Source organism: Dermacentor andersoni, chromosome 5 (assembly GCF_023375885.2).
Source record: "Dermacentor andersoni chromosome 5, qqDerAnde1_hic_scaffold, whole genome shotgun sequence".
NCBI classification, from domain to species: Eukaryota; Metazoa; Arthropoda; class Arachnida; order Ixodida; family Ixodidae; genus Dermacentor; species Dermacentor andersoni.
The window spans coordinates 172,428,199-172,449,673 of NC_092818.1; the positions used below are offsets into that span (position 1 = coordinate 172,428,199).

At 46.9% G+C, this 21,475-nt stretch overlaps 1 protein-coding gene across 3 annotated transcripts in view; it reads left to right on the top strand.

Moving 5' to 3' along the window:
- Positions 1-12,257: 12,257 nt before the first annotated feature.
- LOC126531628 (kin of IRRE-like protein 2) overlaps positions 12,258-21,475 on the top strand; it is a 378,799-nt gene continuing 369,581 nt past the window's right edge. The window contains exon 1 of one of the 3 annotated variants that reach the window (XM_055071310.2): positions 12,258-13,166. In XM_055071310.2, coding sequence (XP_054927285.1) covers positions 13,091-13,166 — 76 coding nt within the window. In that variant the 5' untranslated portion in view covers positions 12,258-13,090. The remainder of the gene's footprint in view (positions 13,167-21,475) is intronic. The other 2 variants (XM_050179244.3, XM_055071311.2) reach the window with 2 other exon arrangements.

Sequence of the window (21,475 nt, forward strand, 5' to 3'; positions counted from 1 at the left end):
TCTTAGACATTACCGGAGCGTATGACAAGGTAAACCGCAACAGATTGCGGTATATTCTGGAAGGGGAAGGCATAGGGAACGACTGTATACAGCTTTCGAGGGAGATTTACTTAGACAATACAGTTTGCGTTGAATGGAAAGGGATGATAAGCGAGGAGCGAGGAGTAAGCGGATATCAACAAGGGAATGGGACAGGGGTGCCCTCTATCCATGCTGATGTTTATGATGTACAGGGTAAGGGATGATGATGATGAAACACTTTATTTATCCCTCTTTAAAGGGAAGGGGGCAATGGAGTAGAGGGTGGGGGAGGAACTACTTGAAGTAGGCCTCCTTTATTCTCTCAGCCCACTCCAGGATGGCCTCCTGAAGATCGGGCCTGGAGCTGAGCAAGGCAGCCTCCCACTGCTCCTCACTAGACAAAAATTGTTTGAGGAAAGGGGGAAGGGGGTGCTTAGGGCACCCCCACATGATGTGGTTTAAGTCTGCTTTGGGAGAGACACAGAATTTACAAGAGGGAGAAAGGTAAATGGCGGGATGAATGCGGTGAAGCAGGTAAGGGCACGGAAAGGTGCGAGTCTGCAGCTGTCGCCACAGAACTTCACACCTACGCGGGGATTTGCCCATGAGTGGCGGAAAGGTCAAGCGGTCTAATCGGTAGTGTGTGCAGATGTCGTGGTAAGTAATAAGTCGATCCTGCGCTGTAAACGGCGCCTCCTCCGTGGCGAGGTCCGACACATCTGATGCCTGAGCCCGGACTGTAAATCCTCGGGTACTGGCATGAGCCGCCTCGTTTCCGGCAAGGCCCGATGCGCGGGAGTCCAGATTAGTGCCACAGTTTGATGGAAAGGATGGGTCAAGAGGAGAGAAAGGGCTGGCTACCCCTACCCTACCCTACCCGCTCCGAAGTTATGTATGGCTGCTTTGGAGTCGCTAACGATAACTGATGAATTTGGGATTGTGAGGGCCAGGGCTATTTCCGCTTCCTCCGCCTCCTCCGAGGAAGAGCCATGAATGGAGGCGGCCGCAGCGACCTGGCCGTGAGAGTTAATGACTGATATTGCGTAATGATTTCAGTTCCCATATTCGGCGGCATCAACATAGAGCACGTCTTTTGAGGTGAAAAATTGTTTTTGGAGAGCCTTTGCTTGCTGCCTCCTGCGCTGTTTGTGGTGCACAGGGTGCATGTTTTTAGGAAGTGGGGGGATGCAGAGGTTCTCATGTATGTGATGTGGAATAGTGTATTTCGTCTTGATGATGGTTGCCGGAGTGATACAAAGAGTTTGTAGAATGTGTCGACTTGTTGCGGTGTTAGAAAGCCTGCTATATTGGGATGTGAGGTGGGATTCTGTGAGTTCAGTAAGTGTGTTGAAAGTTCCAGTAACCATTAGCCTTTCAGTGGAGGTACGTATGGGGACCCCCAGAGCGAATTTATATATTTTGAGTAAAAGAGTGTCGATCTTATCTGATCCTGATTTAAGGAAATGTAGATATGGTGTTGCTAATGTAATCTTACTGATAACGAAGGCCTGGATCAAGCGGAGAAGTTAGGCCTCCTTTAGTCCGCCATGTTTATTGGAGACTCGCCCTAGAAGGCGCAGGGTGTGATCGACTGTGGTGTGGAGTGTATGTAGGGTATATGTTGAGCCGGTTGCTTTGAATGTGTAAACCGAGCACCCGGAACCTGTCCACTCTAGTAACGGGGATGTGGTTTAGGATGACCTGTATACTAGACATGTGTTTTCCGGCCCCCCGGTGTGATGGCAGAAGAAGTAGCTCGGATTTTTTAGGGGAGCATGTGAGATTCGTAGCCCCGGCATGAGCCACGACGGCGTCTGCTGCGGCCTGTAGAGTGTCTTGAATCTCTCCATCGGAGCCGCCAGTCGTCCAAAGAGTGATGTCATCGGCGTAGAGTGAAAGCTTGAGATGGGGAATAGACCGCAATGCTTGCGCCATCGGCATCATAGAAAGATTAAAAAAAAAAGGGGAAAGCACTGAGCCTTGGGGTGTGCCGTAGCTACCTAAAGCGTACGAAAGGGATTGCTCTGTGCCTGTGTGTATCGTTGCGGTACGGTTGGATAAGAAGGTACATATGTAGTCATATGTCTTTCCGCCAGCCCCATTGAGATTAAGCTCTCGGAGGATGGCGGAATGTGAAACGTTATTGAAGGCTCTGTGGAGGTCCAGACTGTGAATTGCTTGCGTATCTAGACTGCTATTGGGTGTAATGATGTCATGCTTCATTCGAAGCATGATATCTTGGCATGCGAGAGATTTTCAAAAACCTACCATTTCTGATGGATAAAGATTGTTGTCTTCCATTTACTGAGTCGGTTGAAAATGACATGTTCGAGAGTTTTACCTAGACAAGAGGTTAGTGATATAGGCCTGAGATTAGAAGTGTTGAGTGGTTTGTTTGGCTTTGGGATAAAAATTACCCTGGCATCTTTCCACGAACTAGGGAGGGTGCCAGTGTCAAAGCAGTGATTGAAGTACGCCGTGATGACTGTGACAGAGTTGTCGTCTAGATTTCGGAGTATTTTATTGTTAATAAGGTCGGGGCCTGGTGCTGACATTGTGCGCAGGGTGGCGAGGGCATACCCCTGCTTCCGTGATAGCGGCGCTAAGTAGCTCGTTGGGTTCGCCAGTATATTTTGGCATGTCATACTTCTGAGCGGGAGGCAGATGTTTATGGCGGAGGTCGTCGAAGAATCCGTTGAGATTGTTTTTGTGTGCATGTAGCAGTTTGCTTATGCTATGGTTGTGGTGTGTGCGCGATGGGGTAGGGTCTAATAAGTGTCGCAAGAGTTGCCATGTGCGCTTGTTATTGAGGTTGTCATGCATGCTTTCACATACCTGGCCCCACTGCTGGCAGGCCAGTTGTGTTGTGTCCTGGATCTGGAGGTCTAATTTGGCAATTCTGAGTCTTAGTTTTCGGTTGAACGGTTGCCTCTTCCACCGTTTGAGAAGAGACTGTTTGGCTTCCCACATGTGTAGAAGCTTGCAATCAACCGTAGTGAGAGCGGTTTCGGGGGGCAGAGTGGTAGTGTGCGTCTGGGCGTCTGAGTGTAGTTGCTGAACCCATTCTGAAATGTCTTGAATGTTTGTGGGAGCTGATATCTGGCGGCCTCTCGAGAATTGTCCGAATTGGTAAGGCTGAGGTGTTTGGGTGCAAAGGGTTTGTGTTTGAATTGTAGTGTGATGGTAATGATGTAATGGTCGCTACCGAGGTTAACTTGTGAGTTGTGCCATGTGACGTGTTGGATTCTGTGTGTAAGCGTAAGATCGGGGGAGGTGTCCTTAGCTACGCTGTTGCCTAGCCTGGTTGGTGCATCGATGTCGTTATGTAATGTGAGTATGTGGTCTTGTATGTGGATTTCTAGGGCTCTACCCTTAGGAGTAGAAACGGAGTGACCCCACAAATGGTTGGGTGCGCTGAAATCTCCAAGAATTAGGAGGGGGTGGTGGGTGGCAGCGGCAATAGCTTGAGCGAAAAGGGAGTCAAAGCGGTGATGTTTGTCTTGTGGACGACTATAGATATTGAGAATGTAAAGGCCAGATGCATTATGATTGCGAGGAATAATTTCTAGAAAATTGTGCTCTATATCGACGCTGTCGAATTGGAAGTGATTGGCGCTAGAGTGAAGCAGTATCGGGTTTAATCTCTCATACAAACATGCGGGTACGATAGTTCAGCTGCAGCTTCCAGGTTTGTTTAATGCGAACGACATGGTGTTGCTAGCTAGCAAGCAAAGTGATATGCAACATCTGGACAGGAAGGCGAAAATTGCGGCCTGGAATTTATCGTTTAAAAATCAGTGTTATGGTATTCAATGAAGACTAAACAGACAGTGTCAGTATACGAACAGGAAATACCTCTGGTAAAAGAATAGAAATACCTTGGAATATGGATAAACGAAGATGATAGATATACGGAAACACAGAGAAAACAATAACAACAAAAGTGAAGAGAAGTGTAGCCATAATGACACACAGAGGGCTATGGGGATACAATTGGTGCAAGCTACTCCGGGGTGTGTGGAAAAGTGTTGTGGTTCCAGGACTTACAGCTACGGCGTAATACAATCAACACACAGTGAGGCAGGATTATAATTACATCACGCGCGAATATGTTTCTTTCTTTGAGTTTAGCGCTCAGGGAATGAGTGTAAATATAAAACAGCTATACTCATCCGTATTTCAGCATTTCAAAGCATTCTCAATAACGAAGTACGAAACAGTGCTTTTCATAACAGCTATGAGTGAGCCAAGTTGGCGCGAGTTCGCGTGGCAAACACAAGGCTCACAGACGTGAGCATGGTTTGGACTTAAGGTTCTTGTTTTCCAAAAGTATCTATGCGTGTGCCGTAGAATAACAGCTTTTACACGCATCGTTAACCCTCCAATCGTAAGGAATATGTAAGTTTTTGTTAGAGAGGGTTATGTAGTACGCGTATTAATTAATAAAGATTCTGTTTTTACCACCTAGCTTTGCTTGCTGAACCATGGAATGGTTAGGTTAAAGCCGCCCGCTTGCAGGTTTAGCAACTACACTAGTGTTAAAATTTCCGAAAATATATTGAAACTGTAGTTAATTTTTACCTTTTCTTTCTGTTTTTGCTGTTGGAACGAGAACGCACAGTATAAAGACATTTAAAGCGTTTGGATTTACGCATTGCCTTTCTCTAAGCAGAAAAGGAAAGAAATTCTATATAAAAGGTGCCCCAACGTGTTTTCTTTCATGCTTTCGTGAATTCCTCGTCGCTTATAACTGGCTCGTCTCGCTTATACTTCAAGTGACCCGTGTAAGATAGAGGGAAAGTTCACATACATACTGCGAAAAAAAAAAATCAAAGCTCGAATTCTTTTCTTCGTTTCGGAATTGATGACCCAAATAGTTCTAGGTAAGCGGGTGAACGACATCACAAAAATATAGGGTTGCAAGGTAAACAAATATTTCAGCAAATTTCGAGCTATATGAAGAGTTAATTAGCAAGACGACGCAATCATCTGGCCAGGGCGTGGTTCCAACTCTTTTAGTCTCGCATGGAGAATGGGAACTTCATTCCCAGTGACCATGTAATACGGAAGTCCCTTGTGTTTGAGCCATACCCAAATGTGAACCGCTGCCGAAGCCTGGCCAGCGAAGAGTATTAAAGAAATCATGTTTGCTTTTCACTGCAGGCTTCCTGGCAGCGCTTTTTCTACTGTTATGGTTTACGAAATATCGAAAAAACTGCGGCACTAAGGCAAGCGCCAGGTGTAGTTGCGTTTTCTTCTTGTTTATGCTATAATTAGTGCTCCTGCATACTTTTTTTCCATCAGCAGGCGAGAAAAAATCGTGGTACTTATCGTTATAGTTAAGTATGCTCTAGTTGTACTCAGCGTCAGACGATGGCACAATCAAGACTGCCGGCCATACGTTTTCGGCACGCATTTAGCTATTCCGTAGACGTTATTAGGTGTGCATAGGCTAAAGGGCTACAAGACATTTATGCTTCAAAATCACAACGAGGGCGTTGTCATTGTGTGGGCTGCAAAGAGTTGACACTTTCCCCCATTTAAATCTGGCACTCCCTTGTTTGTATAGGCGCCAAGGCTGACGAGACGTAACAATTGCGCTGGCACCTAAACTAAATAGATATGTAAGCAGAGTTGCGTGCGCAGCGCGTTACGCAACGTTGGCCGGCAACACGAGCCAAAAGAAGAAGCCACGTTGAAATCCGCTTCTTTCCAGAGAACGCCGCTAGAAACAAGACCAGAGAGGTAAAACTCGAGGTGTCCTAGCTATAGGAGGCAGTGCGCGCCCCAACCGTGCCTGCACGCACACAAGTTCCGAGCAGAAGCAGCAGCAGAACCAAAGTCCCGCATGTACTCGTAGCACGCCAAATGAGACGAACCGGCGACGACATTACCGCGCCGGAGCGTGAGGCTCGGTCACGACGGCTGCCCACTCCTTCTGGAAGTCAGCGAAGAAGAAAAGACGAAGAACTACAAAAAGGAAGAAGAAGAAGCGGCCCAACGTGGGAGCCCACCACGGTGCGTGTGCAGATGCCGCTCGCATTCTGACCTAATTGGTCTCCTCTACAGCGGGCGGCGATGTAGCTCAGGAGGAGCCGTATACGCTGTAGCCGTGTGCGTTACGCGCAAGCGTCACGCGCGACTCGAAAATTGGAACGACCGCCTTCAGTGCGCCACCGCTGGTTGGCTGGCTGCTCTGTGGAAATCGACGATCACGACGCGAAAGCAGAGAAGAAAGCGGGCCTCCTCTTGGTGCCGGCACAGAAGAAGGGGTTTCCTTCCTTGGGCCCTGGTCCAAGTACTGCATGCGGATTGCTCTTTCGGGAGCTTGTCAAGGATCTCGAAGATGACGGGGAGCGCGTCTCGATGCGGTTCCCCGTGTGGTGATCAGGCTGGTTGCTCTTGCGCACGTGCTGTCTATGTGTGCGCGCTGTTGCAATCCTGGTCGCTACACCATGCCGCCACCGGAGATCCGGTCCTATACTTATGCGCCGTCGGCGCGAGCGTGCGCGAACAATGCGGTGGCGCTGAACACGCCTTCCTTTTGTTGCCCGCGAGGGAATCGCTGGCGCGGAGGTCGTATGCATGCGCCGCACCTGCCTGGGGTTTGCTTAACAAGGTTACGCCCTTGCGTGAAACCACGAGCTTTCTCGCTTGTTTCACTTGCTGCTCTTGTAGGTGGTTTCGAAAGGCAACTACTGCACGAGCAAAGTTAGAAGCGCTGCTCTAGAAAGCGTGAGCATAACTTAGCTGTATTAAAGCTCTCAAGTGGGAATTTTGCTTTTTTCTCGCTCCAATTGACTTGTCGCACGACGGTTGCGTTTTCCTTTTCTGGCAGAAATAATCCTATCCTGGCTAACGACGACGGCAAGAAAGACGACGGCAAGAAAAAAAATACCGCCTTATATAAAAAGACAGGTAGGTTTCGTTTTCCTGCCCAACATATATATCTCAGAAATGGGACAGCTATCATCTAAGCTTTAGCTTTCTGAAGGGTACTTGAGATAGATACCACATAAAGGTTTGCGTTCGCACATATAGCGAAGGCAAACGTTAGGTTAGGTTATATATAACGTTCGTTAGGTTCACGCTATATATGCGCATATATAGCGTGAACCTAACTTGTGTAGAGTGATCAATCGGCCGATTTGGCGAAAATTTTTGAGAAATGAAGCACGAGCTAGTGACGCACTAATACTAGGCATGGTCATACCGCAAGTTGGTTCATGCGCTACAGAACAAACATAACTGGAACCAACAACTGGAGCTTCGCTATGCTAGGTATCGTCTATACCTAGCTTTGTTTTATATTGCATAGACGTAAATTCTGTGCATTCTCACACAGTCCGTAGCCGACCATTCGACAACTCTAGGTAAGTGCGCTTCATAGTGAAAAATAAGAGAGAAATAAAAAACTGACGTGATAGCTCTTAGCGGTCGGCACCGACTGCGCCTCCAGCTATGGTGAAAGTGTATATAGGACTTCGCACCTCGCATTCTTCAGGCCATCTTCTTAGATTTTTAAGAGGCTCTGATTTGCTCGGTTGGAGGTAAATACCACAGTGGCACTGCAAGACACGCTCAGGCGGAGCAATTGCCGGCCTCGGCCGCCAGGCAATACCCGCCAGTAGCTGCGGCACTCAACCATACACTAGCGCCACCACGCATTCTAAATTTGAAATTGTCAAGCTTCCTATCAACACGTTGGGATGTACAGTATGCAACTCGACAAGCTCCCACATGACCGTGTAACGTTTCTGACAGGCTGCATGCGCCAAAATGTTAACAGGACTTCTTTAATATCAGTAATGAAACAAATATAAGATCTGGAGATGACAAATGCCCTTCCAAAGGGCATCTTTAGTTGATCGCTCCGCTTCATCCGATAATGCTGGGAAGCAAAGGCGTTAAAAAGTTTAGAGCCATTTCACTTTGTGTAGGTGGATGACCAGCCGAGCTGATATGTGGTGATAAATATGTGATAAATACATATGTTGATTGAAAATAACGGACACATACCGCGATGAATTTCGTTTCTTTCACGATATTTTTGTTCTTTTATTAAATTGCGCCCTCGGTGCTTTTTTTTCTTTATTCTTAGCCTTCTCTTGCTTGCTTTTTGTATTCATTATTTGGTCGCCAAGGTGACTATCGCGTTATGGTCCCTACGATATACGGCCATTAAAACTTCTTTCTGGGCGAGTTGGTGCATACTTGACATAAAAATTGTAACAGCGCAAACACATGCAACCACAATGTAACAAGGACGAGACACAAGTTTGTGTCTCGAGACATGTTTGTGTTACATTGAATGCCAAACCTTTCAAAAAGAAACGCCACGAACCGCTTCTCGGCTGGCCGAGACACGTCTATGTTGAAATCATCCACAATTGCGATGGGAGTGGAGTCGGTAGGGCTGATCGAAGCAATGGTGCATGCGCTTGGCGTTTGCGGCACGATCTTCGTCCGTATTACGTGCCGCCCGCCGTCAGCGCGTGCATTGGCGCTTCGGTTCACGACGGTGTTCTTGGTAGGCGCGCTATTCTTCCATAGCCCTCACCGCACGTGGCCTGCCCATTGCACGGGCCGCAGGGAACTGAGATAAGGTTACGTAGTTTGCCTATAGAACCCATGACGTAAAACCACAATACATACTAAGTGTATATTCTGGTTTTACATTTAAATTCGAAGCATTTCTTTGCGAACATTTGCCACTTTGACAGTATCTATCTATGTACCTATCTATCTGTCTAGCCGCCTACGTCTTGGTACTATCATGGCCGTTTCGTTAATTTGGTATGTACCAAAACTGGAATAGCATGACAAGAGTGTATGACGAACATAAATGTAGGTCATGAAACCGCCATCTACGTCTTGGTGCTCTCATGGTCTTTTCGTAAACTTGGTATGCACCAAAATTGTTCTAGTGCGACAAGAGTGTATGACGAACATAAATGATAGGTCATGACATGAATATCATGCCATTCGTGTCCTGAAGGTCATGAAACAGCCGCCTTCGTCTTGGTATGTACTAAAATTGCCATAGTATTTATTACAAGGGTGTATGACGAACATAAATGATTGGTCATGACATCAAAGCACCAAGACGTATGCGGCTGTTTCATGGCCTACATGACAGGCGTGTCATTGCCTATCATTTATGTTCGCCATACACTTTTGTCATCCTCTGTCGATTTTGGTGCATACCAAGACCAGCGAGGCTATATTAGGATCTTCACGACACTCATGTCGTGACCTATCGTTTATGTTCCTCATACACTCTTGACATACTAGGCCAATTTAGGTGCATACCAAGTTAATGAAACGACCATCAGGGCACCAAGACGTAGGCGGCTGTTTTATGACCTACATGGCATACACGTCATGACATTCGTATAATGATCTACCATTTATGTTCGCCATACACGCTTGTAATACTATGCCAATTTTGGTACATACCAAGTTAACAAAACGACCATGAGAGCGGTGAGACGTAGGCGGATAGATAGATAGATGCTGTCAAAGTGGCAAATGTTCATCAAGAAATGCTTCGCATTTAATAACCAGCCTAGCAACTGATTTTAATGTTATTGCAGCACCGCTATGGCAGGCGGCGTGTTGTCAAAATTACCATTACTCCCATTACTCTAAATTACCATTACTATCATTGCTCTAAACAATAAAACATTGCATACCTACCTCAGCCGTCAGCTTCGCTAGACATCCACTTTCGCAGCGCCGGGATGACGAGCCAATTTTTTAGGAGGCACTGAATAAGGCTGTAATAAGCGTTTCTGTTGATTCTTTGCATTTTTATAAATGCCTTTTTTTCTTAATATCATCATAATTTTCGATTTCACTCTCTCCTTTGGTTTCCCTTCCCTCCTACCCAAAGGCTGAGAAGCTGGCTCGAACATAGCAGATCAGGCTGGCCTCCCAGCTATTCTCTTATATTAAATTTTTCTCTCTCCCACGGTGTCCTGTACCAAGGCCTAAAATATCACTGCAGTAATCATCATCGGCGTGTTCATGATGAGTACGCGAAAACGGCTACCACCGTTCGAAAATGCCCTGCAAGCAAAATGATGTCTGAACACGCGCACGATAGCCGTTTATATGCAGCATTAGCTCAGCCGCCGCTTCGTGAGCTCATGTGCATTGCTCGCGGGCATTCCAATGGTTCCCTTCGCGAATTTCTGTCGTGCAGTAAACCGATCACGCGCCAACTTTGCGAGCACCATCGTTTCAACCAGTAAGGAGGGTCGCTTTCATGCGCATTAGCCTAGTTGAAGAAGCGCCCACTCACAGAAACCAAAATTCTCGGACATTGGTTGACACGGTCGTCAGTGCTACGTAACCTTAGGTATAACTGATCGTGCGAAAAATGTCGGCTGTGCTCTGTGTGCCATTTTATGTCTCAGTGAGACATTGATACTTAGTGAGACTACGTGCTGCCTTCATAGACGGTAAGAGAGTGAGAGAACCAACTTTATGCAAAAGAACACACGAGAGTAGGTAGCTACTCTGCTCTGCAGCGTGTGGTCGCCTCAGTCCAGAAGTCCAGCGTGCTTAGCTGCCCTTTTCGCTCGGTTACGCAGGTTGAGTTGGTCTGTCTAGTCGGGGCTGTACAGCGCTGCTTCCGATTGCCGTGTCACGGGGTGTGCTATGGCGGTGAGGGCTCGTGTGCTTGCACAACCCCATACCATGTCGTAAAGGGTTGCGCATTGATGGCAATGTGGGCAGTGTAGGAATACAGAAGTGACAGCGGCCACACACACAATTCTATTCTTTCTTTATTTCCTTTTCTTTCTCTTCTTTCCTCTTTCGCTCCCCTTTTGCCCTTCGCCATTGCAGAGAACCGAACAGGAGACATCTTCAGGTTAACCAACCTATCTTCACCTGCTTTTATCTCTCTTTCATGTGCACTGCACAAGAACTTTTCCAGTATCTAACGATTAGAAGTGAGTGAAATTATGGAAATGTGGAGGGGCTTAAAGCTTAAATGAGAGCAGCTTAATGAGATTCTCAAATAATAAAATGTGGATTACTTGTAATTACGAACTTTCGAATGTAAAATTTGCTTCCTTTATTCGGGTACAACAATCTACTTCCCTCTCCTTTATCGACGTCACAACAGGAACAGCACGGATATGTTTCTACTTAAATAATTCTTGTAAAAAATAAGAAACAAGCGTGAACTGTTCAACGATCGCGTTGACGGCGTATGCATTGCGAGATAGCGTCCATTTCATTTACAGCGCAGAACACAGCCGAAGTAAAGAATGATTACGTCATCGAGGAGTGACGTTTTTAAATGCGAAGCATTTCTTGGCGAACATCTGGCCCTTGGAGAGTATCTATCTGTCTATCTATCTAGCGGCCTACGTATTGGGGATTTCATGGACGTTTCGTTAACTTCGTATGTACCGAAATTGGCACATTATGACAAGAGTGTATGACGAACATAAATGATCTGTCATGAGATGAATATCATGATATGCGTGTCATGTGGGTCATGAAACAGGCACGTACGTCTTGGTGCTCTCATGGTCGTTTCGTTAACTTGGTAGATAACAACATTGGTATATTATGACAAGACTGTATGACGTACATAAATGATAAGTCACGACAATGTCACGACTTGCGTGTCATGTAGGTCATGACACAGCCACCTACATCTTGGAGCTCTCATGGTCGTTTCGTTAACTTGGTCGGCTCCCCGCATACCGCTTCGCATAACATCGTTTCCCACAGGGCATGGGATCTGCTGGATTTTTTTTCCATTTTATCTACAGCTTGTACAAAATCTACAGCTTCGCAAAATGTCCCTTTCGTGCTTTTGAAATGCATGCGGAGGAATTTAACATACGCCACTTGTTTGTGACCGGTGACTTGTAGAGGCTTTATCATCCCATGGATTTGTTTATCAACTTGTAAATCAAATAACCTTCTGCTCGTCATGTGAGCAGCCCAAGTAAAAGCTCTATCTGTCGCAATATGTATTGTGCTGTACCGTTCCGAAGGATGTGAAACGGCCCCTTACCCAGTCTACCTGAAGATAGTTCGCATTGCTGCCACTCCGGAGTCTCAGAGCGCCATCGTCGCTGCTCGCGCTCTTGCGCGCTCAAGAAAGAGTGCGCGGCTTCCTCGCCCGCGCTCTTCGCGCCTGTTGACGGCGCCGAGGCGGCGGAACGAGAGCAAGGAGGAAAGGCGGGCGATCTCTTCCCTCCGAGCCGCCACCAGCCAGGCCGCGTGGCCCGCTGCGCCGCCCGACTCCCGAGCGCGCCAGCGAAAAAACCAGTCCATCGCCGGCAACGGTCGCCGCAGCTTCGCTCCGTGCGCCGCCGCTCGCCAGTTCACCGCTCCTGGTGGGGGAGCCGCGTGTGCGCGCGTTTTGAATCCTGTCGTGCATGCTGCGACGCCTTGACCCGTGCGCTCGACCGAAGACGCTCGCTCACCACTTCGACGCCTGCGTGCTGCATCGCGGTCGTCGGCTGAAGACGGCGTCTCCGGGAGTCAGGAGGCGTGACTTGTCGCGCGCTTGTGCGTCCGCGCGCTGCGCCCACCTCCACCCGTATCGCGACGGGTCACTCGCTGCGTGAATGACCACGTCCGAGGTCTGACCGACCGAAGTGGCGGTGATGGTAGCACGTTACTGTTACTCGTAGAAAGTTTCCCTTTCGCCGCGGATTGTACCTGTGGAGTGTTGTGTTTCTTTCGAGAACAAGAAAAACTCGAGTGGAGTGATAGCTAACGTTTTGGTCAACGTCGACTTGCGGTGCAAAGAAACACGCCACTGTCAGTGCGCTGCCATTCTACGCCGGCCCCAGCACGTCTGCTGCCTGTGATTTCACTTGACGGGTTCGATCACCGAGTGGCCGCGAAGTGCGCGGTGTTTTTTTTTTTTTCGAAAGTGGCGGAAGGAAAGACGACGAAGTCATCATCTGCGGAAACCTGCGCGGGGAAATAAGTGCTCTTGGCTGGCTTGTGTGCTATTTTTTTTTCTCCACATTTTATTGTTTGTGTCCCCTTTGTCTTTGGTTGTGCGTTTCACCCGGAGGCGCCAAACATGAGTGTTGTTCAACCCCAGCGTGCCGCGGGCCTGTGGATACCGTTCGCCCTCGTCGCCGCCAGCACCGTCATAGGTAAGTAGGTCGCAGGCACCGGCGCAGCGTGACGCCTGTATGGCACGCCGCTTTCATCTCTCTTTCTAGCTCAATTTTAAGTGTTTTTCTTCCCCGCGAAAGGACTCAGTCGGGAAACGCTTTCATGGTCGCTCTTCTTTGAACAGCGGGAGGCGAGGGGCGTACTGGACAGAAAAAAAAAAGCTTGCCAGTTTTTAGCCATATTCACACTGCCTGCAACGCCGTCACGCGTCAATGCTGCCCCAGGTTCCTTGAACCACTGTGCAACTTTTTCGGACGCTGTACACAAACAGGAAACAGTAAGTTACTATCAGTATACCTGTGCTGACAGCTTCGAAGATGTGAAGTATGTTATGCGTGCACCTAGAAACTGATCACAAGTGATGAAGCAGTCGTATGTGTTAGTGCGTCTACGACGACGTCGACAGTTTTGGTTCACTGCGCCGGTTTTCTTCGTTTTCTATAAGTTCTGCGAAAAATTTCAGCAAGGCCACTGCGTTAACTTTCGCTGCTGCTCTCAGCTCCCGTCTGTCGGTGATTCGTTGTAGCAAACACAAAACGTGATTATGCGGAAGCGTGTAGCTTTTTTCAAATGTGTGTCAGACGTATGAAAGAGCTAAGAGGGAGTATTTTACTAATGAAAGTGTCATACTTCTTCGCTTTTGTCTTCACTTATGTTAAATACTGTATTCCTGCGCGCTCTAATATGCCCAAAACCACACAACCTTGACAGCGCTAAAGGCCCCCAAGGGAACGCGTCAGTCTGCGCTTGTGAGCACATCTAGCTGCACGAATCCTAACTAAATCCGTGTACGTACATTACTTTGTTGTGCACAGCCCAAGTTCTGACGTCGTTACTTAAACGGAGCTGCTAAAAACAAGCATACGCCGACACCCGTGGCAATCCATATCAGACCGTCCACAAAAACTGCAGATTTCGCAGCCGTGTTTGTGAAAGAGAGAAAGACAGAGAGAGTTAACATCATTGGATTAGAATAGCGATTTGGGCGAGTTGGTGTAAGTTCATGACGTGATTGCAGTACAAATCACCGAAATGCGGAATGACACGCGTGAGGTTAGCGGAAAGAAGAACAAACACAGCGCTTGGTTTTCTTCTTTCCGCTAAGCTCGGATTTGTCTTTCGTACTATGGTGTTTTGCGCTGCATTCATGCCATGAAGAGATTGAGCACTAAAGGTTAGATCAGTCGGCCCTGACTATTACGCTTTACTACTCTTGACAGACAAACAAAAAAGAAAATGAAGTTTCTCAGTGCAGGATTGAAGGAATGCATAATGCAATAATAACCAGTTGAAATTTGTGCGATGCTGGCGGTGGCAGGGAAAATACGTTATGCATGCCCACGGCTCACGTCCAGTCTCAGTTGCAGATACAGCAGCGTATGAGCAGTATAAGCAACATGCTATCTGTGAGAGCGGCGGCGTTCACCACTAGTGCGAGTATTGCATACGAACACTGAACTTGCGCTTCGTTTTATTAAGCTCCTTGATGACGAACTGCGTGCACCATGTCAAAGCAGCAAATTCCGACCAGCAAGTGCATGTAAAGTGAAGTCGGGGCATTTTTCGGCCTTCCGCCGGTGTCCGACCTGGAGGATATCATCCCACAAACACGTTCTTTGAAACACGTGTAACAACCGCAAAGCTCATTTTCTGTGATCTTAAGTGCCAATTTTCTTTCCGGATTACCGTGCAACCTCGAAATCACTTCTTGCCCAACACTAACGGCAAATGGTGAACGCTGACTATCGCTATATCTGTACCTCTTATGAGAATATCTATAAATTGACTGCGAACGCACCGGAGCGTTTTGTCCTGACCGTTGCCAGTACGTCACATCAGCAGTTTATGAATTTTTAACTTAAACAAAATGTAATTTTTGTATATGAGTGAAATAGAGCAGCCTATGGTGTACTGCTTCCAACCTCTGCAGTGACACCTTGACCTGCGTGAGCGGGTCACGGCCAATACACAAAATTGTCTCGTACGATTTGAGAGCGGCAGTAGAATAAAAGATCAATCAAGCGGCTCATGTTGCAACTAAGAGTTACAAAGACAACGCAGAGAAAAGGGTTGAACATGAGAAACAAACCTATACTAAAAAAGAAAAACACTGCTGTTTCATATTGTGTATTTAAAATTAAATAATGGAAAGTTGAGTGTTAAAACCATGATGTTATAGGCAGGCCGTATTGGAGGACTCCGGGATTACTTTAACCATATGATAGTCTTAAACGTACACCCGATGCACGGTACATTTTATTTTTCATTTTATTTATTATACCCCTCAGGGCCGGGGAATTACAGAGGGGGAGCGGTAAGTACAAAATAATGAAGACGAATACAGTTGGTTACATGAGTGTTTAAATGGCACCTGTATATGCAATATTAGCTAAGGCTTCACGGAACTGTTCATAATTAGCAAGGCCTACAACTTCGGCGGAAAGATGGTTCTAGCCACGTGAGGTTCGCGGCAGGAATGATTGTGAAAAACTTTTAGTGTAGCATGACAAAATGTCGACTTTTTACTGATGATCAATGCGACGGGATACATAAATTGGATGGGGGATCAGGTGATCTCGTAGAGTATGATGATGGTACAACTTGTGGAAGAGGGCAATACGAGACACTTTTCTGCGAGATGCCAGCGATGGGCGGCAAAGATGGGATTTCATGTTAGTTATACTCGCTGTGCGGTTGTAGTTAGCAAAAGTAAAATGTACAGAGTTATTTTGAACCATCTCGAGGTCAGCGATTAGGTTTTTCATGAGCAGGGTCCCATACCGGAGTTGCGTATTCGAGTTTTGGTCGTATTAAAGTTTCGTATAACAAAAATTTCAAATTAGTAGGTACGTTGAAAAAGTTGCGACGTAGGTAGCCAAGCATGCGATTAGCGTGTTTATGTTCCGAGTATGAAGAGACTAGCTGAGGTTAGAAGTGATGTAAACACCAAGATATTTATATGAAGAAAATGATTCCAATGACATGTTGTCAATGTAGTACGACGGTATGGTAGATATTTTCCTAGACACACGCATGACTTTGCATTTGTTAATATTTAGCTCCATTAACCGTTCATTGCACCAGTTTCCTCTGGTGGTAAGGCGTTTGTGCGTGTCGCCACGAGCGTTTGTGCGTGTCGCCGGCAGTGCAATGCTGTCGCCGTTGCCGGTACCAAACCCGCGACCTCTTGCTGAGCAGCGTGGCGGCATAGTCACTGAGCTGCCACGACGGGCCCTTTTCTACATCTTTTGTTGTGTGTGTATGTATATGCGTATTTTGCTTTGTTTTCACCACAGGGGGCATTAGACGCCACCACATGCAAAGTGCTGTAAAGGAGACTGGTAGAGTCGTGTTAAAATTCTCCACGAAGCGCGAAGTCTTATTGTGAAGTCGAGAAAAAACGCACACATCACCACGAAGTCCTGTGCGCGACATCGGTCTGGGGGCCGAAGTCGAGGAGTCTGCTCTTACGCAATGTTTTCGGCGTGGATTCCATGCCGTCAAAGGGCTCGTGCTTCCCGTACGGCGGAAGGAGGCCATTAGTGAAATGAAGTAAAAAGGATAGCAAGACCACCAAAAAATTCGACAGAACAGGAGCCGTTACACTTTCTTTTCATTTGCTTGATATTTTCTGCTGCTCATGAAACTCAATTCGTGCGGCCTCGTGGAAGTAACACATCGATTTGCGGACTTAAAATTATAATGACCCTGCAACCGTGCAGACACGTACAACTTTTGTCACGAGTGGCAAGCACGGAGGTCGGTGAAGCAGCCGCTTAAATGCGCTTCCGAAAAGCGCTATTTGCGAAGTCACGTACGGACACTCTGTCGAAAAGCTGGCGTGGATTGGTCCTTTTTCGGCAGTGAACGGACGATTTCTAAACTGAAAATAGGCACCAAGAAGTCGAATCTGCTATGTGAGAAGGAGCGGCCGTCACACATTTAGGGTGATTAAATGTTTATTTTCCCACCATTATAACTTTTTGTTTTTAAATAACAAGGCTTTGCGTTTATAAGTGGGGTCACGTAGTGCTTTGTCTCATCCTAGGAGCGTAACCTTCAGATTAGATTACAGCCAAGTTGGTGTCCCGGCCTTTATCGGCTTCTACAAAAAAAAGTTCGAGCTTTCCCTTTAGCACTAACTTCTTCGTCAGTATTCGTCCACTTGTAGGTTCCCTGTGCACCCGCTTTCAAGCACAAAAAACTCCCATCTTAATTGTCAATTCAGTCAACAGAAACGTTATGGCCTTCAAACTTGCTAGGGTATTTACGGCGATATTTATTGCTTCGTTCTGCGAATTTTAAGATGACCCAATCTTGAGCAGTCGTCGCGCTTTAAGTTACCCCAATGGCTTGAAGTTGGGCTGAGATGCATGTTAAGCATACTGTATTTCCCTGTAGCTTCCAGGTAGTGACGAAACCCACGAATTAGTTTTCGTCTTGCTACGGAGGACATAAAGCCGTGAGGTACAATTTTGGCGCCTAAAATATATCCAAGCTGGGGAACTAAACGCGGGAACCTGTTAAAGGCAGAAGCTTCTCAGTGGCCTTGTCACCACACCGTTCGGGAAGGCCCCGCCATATCTTCGGGCGTGAACGCGTCGCACAAAATAGCTTGCCTGAGACGAAGATGTCCCTGATTCGTTCGCTGTTTCCTTCTATTTTATATTTGCACATGGTTAAACGGCAAATAGCATTCGTTTCATGTCACGTCCTCCAGGCAAGTCTCGAGTCAGCTCGGCCGTTTTAACAAAAGACCATGATGGCCACGTGACTTCGGGCTTCCGAGGATGCGTGCATTATGCTCTGTAACTGCATTTTCGTCTACGCTTGAAGGTATTCAGCGAAATCTCGTCATTGTTTAAGGAGCTTTTCCGTGCATGTTTGCTTTTGAGGCCACCTCGTGTACGACGACCGCGTTGCGATCAGGTGCAGCATACAAAGTGACCCTGATGAGCTCGGAGAGGGCGTCTCCTCCTTTCAAGGTTGCGCTATGCGCGGCTTTTATCGGATAGAAGTCTCGTCCGGGGAACATTCGCCGCAGCCTTTTGTAAGCAAGGCTGAAACTTCGTTTCACGATGCTGGGTTTTCTTTTTCTGCGAGTGAAACCGAAAACACCTATGTCGTGTCGGCCTTAAGTTTTATTATTGAACCCGAGGGGAAAATCATTGACGCAGAGGGGTGTTTATAAGCTTTTCTGTGAATGCCCAGCCAGCTATACACGGCTGTATTGCTAGCCACGCCTGTCACGTTTTGTTCGCCTCAAATAGCTACTGCACTTGGCCGCAAGCACCCCTGGATGGTTGGTTTCACACAATCACCATAACTTGTATGTATCTGCAGACAGACCAAGCCCTTTCGAAATTCCGTTCTTCTCGCTCGTTCCTTCGACTCCATCGTGTTAGTATAAATGTCTGCCGTCGTTCCTAATTCCCGCAGTATTCCCGCGTAAAAATCGTTTCTGTATAGCAGAAAATCACTGCTCTTTACGTAGATTATTTGGACCGGCGCTGCGGTGGGGCTAGTTGGCGTTTCTTTATGCATGCACAAAGCCATTTCACCTCGGAGGCGTGTGTGTTCTCTACCGTTCTTTCCATTACTCTTTTGTAGAGATAATAATAAGAAAGATAAAGAAGATAGACGAACACGGAGTTGCAATCTGAACGTACGGCGCTGATTGAAGAAGCGATAAGCGCTGGTCTTAATTAGACAAAGCTGATACGTTAGTTCTATGTCGTCTTTTTTTTTTTCTCGTTTCCTGTAAAATAGATAAATCTGTTTGACAGAACTTGGCAACCTTGAGAGAAGACGTTTAGCTGCACCTACGGGAAGTCAATTGACGGATCGTTCCAGCGTGTCGCGAAAGCTATTTCTTGTCTCGCGCCATGTCTGTCGCCAATCTGCGACGCTATTCCGCGTTGTTTACGCGTCTGCCCTCGCACACTATCGCACACCATCGTCCGCTGACTCACAGCGGACGCTGAGCCAGTGCTTGCCGGAACCGGCGTGACTACTGAGTGGAGACTCGAAAGACGATCCAACGCTCGCTCACTCGCGTGGCAAGTGCGCATGTTCAAAGCGACGGTCCTAGAAGAAAAGTCGATTGGGTTGTACGAGCGACGTCACGCAAGGCGCGGTTGGAATGCGAAAACCTGTACTCGCGTCCCGCGTGCATACGTGCATACCTCCGCACTCATTTTGCGTGTTGCAATCACGGGCTCTTCTCGAGCGGCGTTAGTTTTCAATGTATGTACTCATTTACTTTCTTTTTCTCCGTTTGCTTCCTTGTTTGGCAGCTGCTGTTCAAGCTGTCTCGCGCTTGCTCGTCCTGAGTCATGGACGAGTGGGCGTGAGCGTCAAGCCGTGTCTTTTTTTCCGGCGTGCGTTTCTGTTCGACCTTTGAGTCACTGTAGCGCGCGTAGCATTCGGGGAAATCCGGTGACCGCGACCGTTACGAACAGGTGTCCCAAGCGAAATTCGGAAAGCACCTTTGTAGCCGACGCATGCGTTAGCGAGAGCTCGACAGAACTTGGGTTTAAAAGCCTGACGCGCTAGAAACTTGGCGATTTGTAGCGCGAAGGCGTGATACACATCACTCTTCCCCCCAACTTGACACCCGAAGTATTTATGGGAGACGTGCTTCCGGCCGCGATTCAGTGTGTGGATATCTGTTTGTAATTCACCGCTCGTCATACGATGGTTATTGTCGCAGATATCGTTGGATAGATAAAGCACACGGGCGCTCGCGCTTGTTGTTCATCACATTTGTCATCGCTTCGCTCTTACGCACTCTTGCAACAAAGGTGTCGTCGAACTTACAAACTCCGATAAAAGTCTCTTACCGCAAGAATTTTTTTAGTATATAATTAACTTTAAGCAATGCGTCATCGTTACTTGGCCTACAGAGGCTTCTGCGAAAAACTTTCTGTTTTAACTCTTATTCATTCTCTGGTTTCGTATATAGACATGGTGTTTTGCGTTGTAATAGCGAATATGAACCCGTACATTTACATCGCTACGCCTTCTTTCTCAGAATAGCACAAGGAGGACTTTGAGGAATTTTTCAGAAGTACCACAAAAACTATTATGAGCCTGCCTCGATAAGCCTTTGTCAGCTCTGTTTGAAATATTCTTTCCTTGATTAATATAGGTAACTTGTGGTCCCTTTTATTGTGCCATAATATTAATGCCATTATACAAGCTTCATTGTTAATTATCTTTTGTTGTGTTATTGGTATATTGAGCGTATACACCGGAAACGGGTATTGGTGTGAGGGAACGCGTAGCTGTCGCCGTCGGTTTCATTTGTTTCGTAGGTTCTCCTTACAAGCACCTAATGCGAACCTTTCTGGAGCAGATATCGTTTTCCCAAGCACATTTTACTTCCTCAGGTCTATGAACTAGCGGGTCGCTCACGTCATCTGTCAGTGCGCACGTCATCGTAGTGCGCACTGCCATTTGTGGTAAGGAATTCTCAATGCGCATAGGTCAGAGGAACGACGAAGACGTCATCCACGTTAATCTGTATCTCGTGCTATCTTGACAGCAATATAGAATATACGTGAAACGAAGCCGCTCGCACAGCAAAAATGGTATACTTGACTGACTTATCTCGAGGGCTCTTCTTACGCTCGCAAGTTCGCCTTGATCGATACAGCACACAAATGTCTCTCTTCTTCTTTCCTTTTTTTTTAGTTTGATCTTACTTATATTGCTCTCCAATAGCTGACTCATTAAAGCTTCTCACCAGTTATATGGAGATAGCCGGAATTTTGGCAACAAAATTTAATATAAAGTTCTAACCAATAAACAAACAAACGGGTGCATTCGATTATTCGTCATGTGTCACCACCTTTAGCATTTAACCCCTATGTCTGTGAAGGGAGCTGCCGCCATGTATAAGCCCTGTGTTGTAGCTCCTTCTTTTACGATTAGTACGAGTCCACCCTTTGTCTGTTAATGTTTACAAGTGATACGCTGTTGTAATAAGTTGAGTTCAAGCCAACACGGTAGTAGTACTTCGTGGCATCATTGATAACACAACGTTTTAGAAATCAATCAATGAATCAGTCAATCAGATAAGTTGCGAGGTGACCATAGAATTCAGACTCCCCCCCTCGTAATGGCCAAAAAATCAACTTCTTGGCTACTGTGCCGCTAAATGGGTTCGCTCTTGCAACCTAGAAGTCCTGGGATGTTCAAATAAATGGTGGAGCTTGCAATAAATGTCCATAGGAGCCGGATTTTTCACACTCGAGCGAGTTTTGCGGCACGTCAGCCTAGCCTT